Source organism: Asparagus officinalis, chromosome 3 (genome assembly GCF_001876935.1).
Source record: "Asparagus officinalis chromosome 3, Aspof.V1, whole genome shotgun sequence".
Classification (NCBI taxonomy): Eukaryota; Viridiplantae; Streptophyta; class Magnoliopsida; order Asparagales; family Asparagaceae; genus Asparagus; species Asparagus officinalis.
Genome location: NC_033796.1, coordinates 83,431,239 through 83,433,746, shown reverse-complemented (window position 1 = coordinate 83,433,746; position 2,508 = coordinate 83,431,239). Strand labels below are relative to the sequence as shown.

The window sequence follows — 2,508 nt, the reverse complement described above, 5'->3', positions numbered from 1 at the left end:
AGTTACTCAGCTAAGAAAAACTAATTTAAAAGTTAATATGCTATGCAAAATTGACAATACAAAAGTGCTAATAGTAACTAATTAAAAACTAACAATTTAAGAAATTCAATTCAATTATCCCAACAATATAACATCAAATTTTCATTCACACAAACTAATATGAAGATCAAATATATATTTACTCCATTCGCTAAAACTTACGCGTTACCTTTCAATCACAAAGCTTCAAACACCATTCTTTCATATTATAAAAGTCATCTATTAATGAATCTGCTAAATTTTCTTGTAATTTTCTTCTTAATATATGTTATCATGTAGCCTGCAAGATAACCATTTTCCGAGTCTGTACGAAAAGGACCACAACCTTGCAGGAACCAAAGGAACAAAAAAATATAACTTGGACCCAATTGCTTCTATTGTAAAACGTAGTTTTAACTTCGGTAATATAATATCACATAAATTGTTTCCGCTGGAATATGTATTTTTAGTTGGTCAAATTTGTGGACCCCTCTAGAATATCAAAATGGATTCGTCACCGCTTATACAAGATTTAGCCAATTTAAATTGGTTTTGTTCTTCTTCCCCAATTCACTTCTCTCTCTAAAACTCCTCCTTCCTTCTCATACTTCTCCTTCAATCTTTTTTATGTCTCCTCAGGGTACTTCCCTCACACACCATCTGTCATATTCTATGAGATTTGGGTTGGGTTCAAAATTTTGAGAGGAAAATATATTCATCTTCGGGGAAAAAAGAGAAGAAAAACATAATAATTGACTCGGTAACATATGCTCAAATACGTCCATCATAATCTAATCCATCTCATTCTATAACAAGGTTAAGCATGACAACTTACAACCTTACAACCATCATCCCTCGATATCGTATTGTTATTGAAGTTGGACAAATGATCTCTGGTATACTTAAGGTGTTGATATTGAATAGGAATGGTGAAATGTTAATAAGATGATATATTGTTGAGTCTCATGAAGCATCTTCAAGGTGTCTTGAATATTCAAAGTACTGGGCGCATTGAAAAACACAATGCAATGCATTTGAAAATCTAATAATAAATTCCTAATCCATGCTGGTCACTTTAGATGATACTTTTTGTCATTCTTCTGTAATATTTTCATTGGTGATAAATGACGAAAATCTTTTATGGTATTTGATGATAGTTCATGTACGTTTGACATCAATCATGAAAGACTTGCAAGGTTCTTCTTTGCGTAATTCCTATATCAATTTTGATATTTCCTTTTGTTATCCTGATTTTTTTTCTAACCAAACAGAATAACAATATTTCCCTTTTTCCCCTTTTCTCTCACACTGACGCTCCAAATTTGACCCGAATGATGATAATTATTTTATTAGTATGATGATAAAACTAAGAATCAGACTAGAATCTGATTGCTTGATCTTCGAATGAGAACAAAAGGAATATGTAATTATTTTGTACCCCCATCATTTTGAATTTGAAAGAAACTACGGCATAAATTTATCATTCATGGCTTTAATTCAATTTTATGGTTTCTTGAATGTGTTTTAGGAGAGTGAAGGGGAAGTAGCTATGACAGCCAGAAGCAGTAAGTTGGATGTCGGTGTTCTTGCTGAAAGTTTGGAGAAGTTAGTAACCCTCACAGAAGTTCATTGAGTTGTTCTTCTTTGTGTTTATTGATATTATTTAACAACTTTTCAAGTCTTCCAGGTCAAATGATGATTACTTTTAGAATGTGACGTTGGGGAAACCGTTTTGGCTTAGGATCTCAGCGGTATCTCAAAGATCTTATATATATGTATGTATGCATATTATGTATGTATACACACACATACATATTCACACATACATATTCTAGCCTTGTAGATGAAGTATTTAAAGGGTTTGGATTAACTAAGGCCCTTGGGTTCCTTTAAACGAGAATGTCATGGGAGTGAATAAGAACAATAAGGCCCATGGGTTCCTTTAAATGCATAGCTTCATATTTCATACGGGGTAGAACAGGGGATATAGTAGTTTGAATTAGCCTTTACTTACAAACTCGAGTGTTGTAAGCTAGCAGAGTTTGGATTGACTTTTGGATATGATATTGTTCACTGATGTACAAATTTGATTGATTTGTGTGTGTAGGAAGTTGAAAGGTTTTATGCCTTTTTTTCTTCTTTCTATTCAACTCTTGTTATCGACTATGATGCCCCATAACCTCAACAAACCATACTCTTAACCTGGGCTCCACACTCCACTTCATAGCCAACTCTTGCCTTGAAAGCAAAGCACGCTCCAAATCATTTCTCCACCTCCGCTTCCCACTCTCCACACATTTGATTAATCAAACTAATCTAATTCCCAACACTCAATTGCACCCACCGATTCCACTCCCCATTTCCTTCAAACTCAAGCACACCCCCAACAACACTATAACATACAACCTCCAAAAGAAAAACCAAGGCAAACCCCTTTGCCTCATAAACCCACCATGCCTCTCCTCCTCCTCCTCCTCCTCTTTCCCATTT

The 2,508-nt window shown here is 34.4% G+C and overlaps 1 protein-coding gene across 1 annotated transcript in view; it reads left to right on the top strand.

The window, feature by feature from the left end:
• LOC109835363 (cytochrome b561 and DOMON domain-containing protein At2g04850) overlaps nt 1–2,508 on the top strand; it is a 6,796-nt gene that overhangs the window by 3,047 nt on the left and 1,241 nt on the right. Inside the window, 1 exon segment of the mRNA XM_020403343.1 lies at nt 1,547–1,623. Within this exon segment, the coding sequence (XP_020258932.1) occupies nt 1,547–1,623 (77 nt within the window).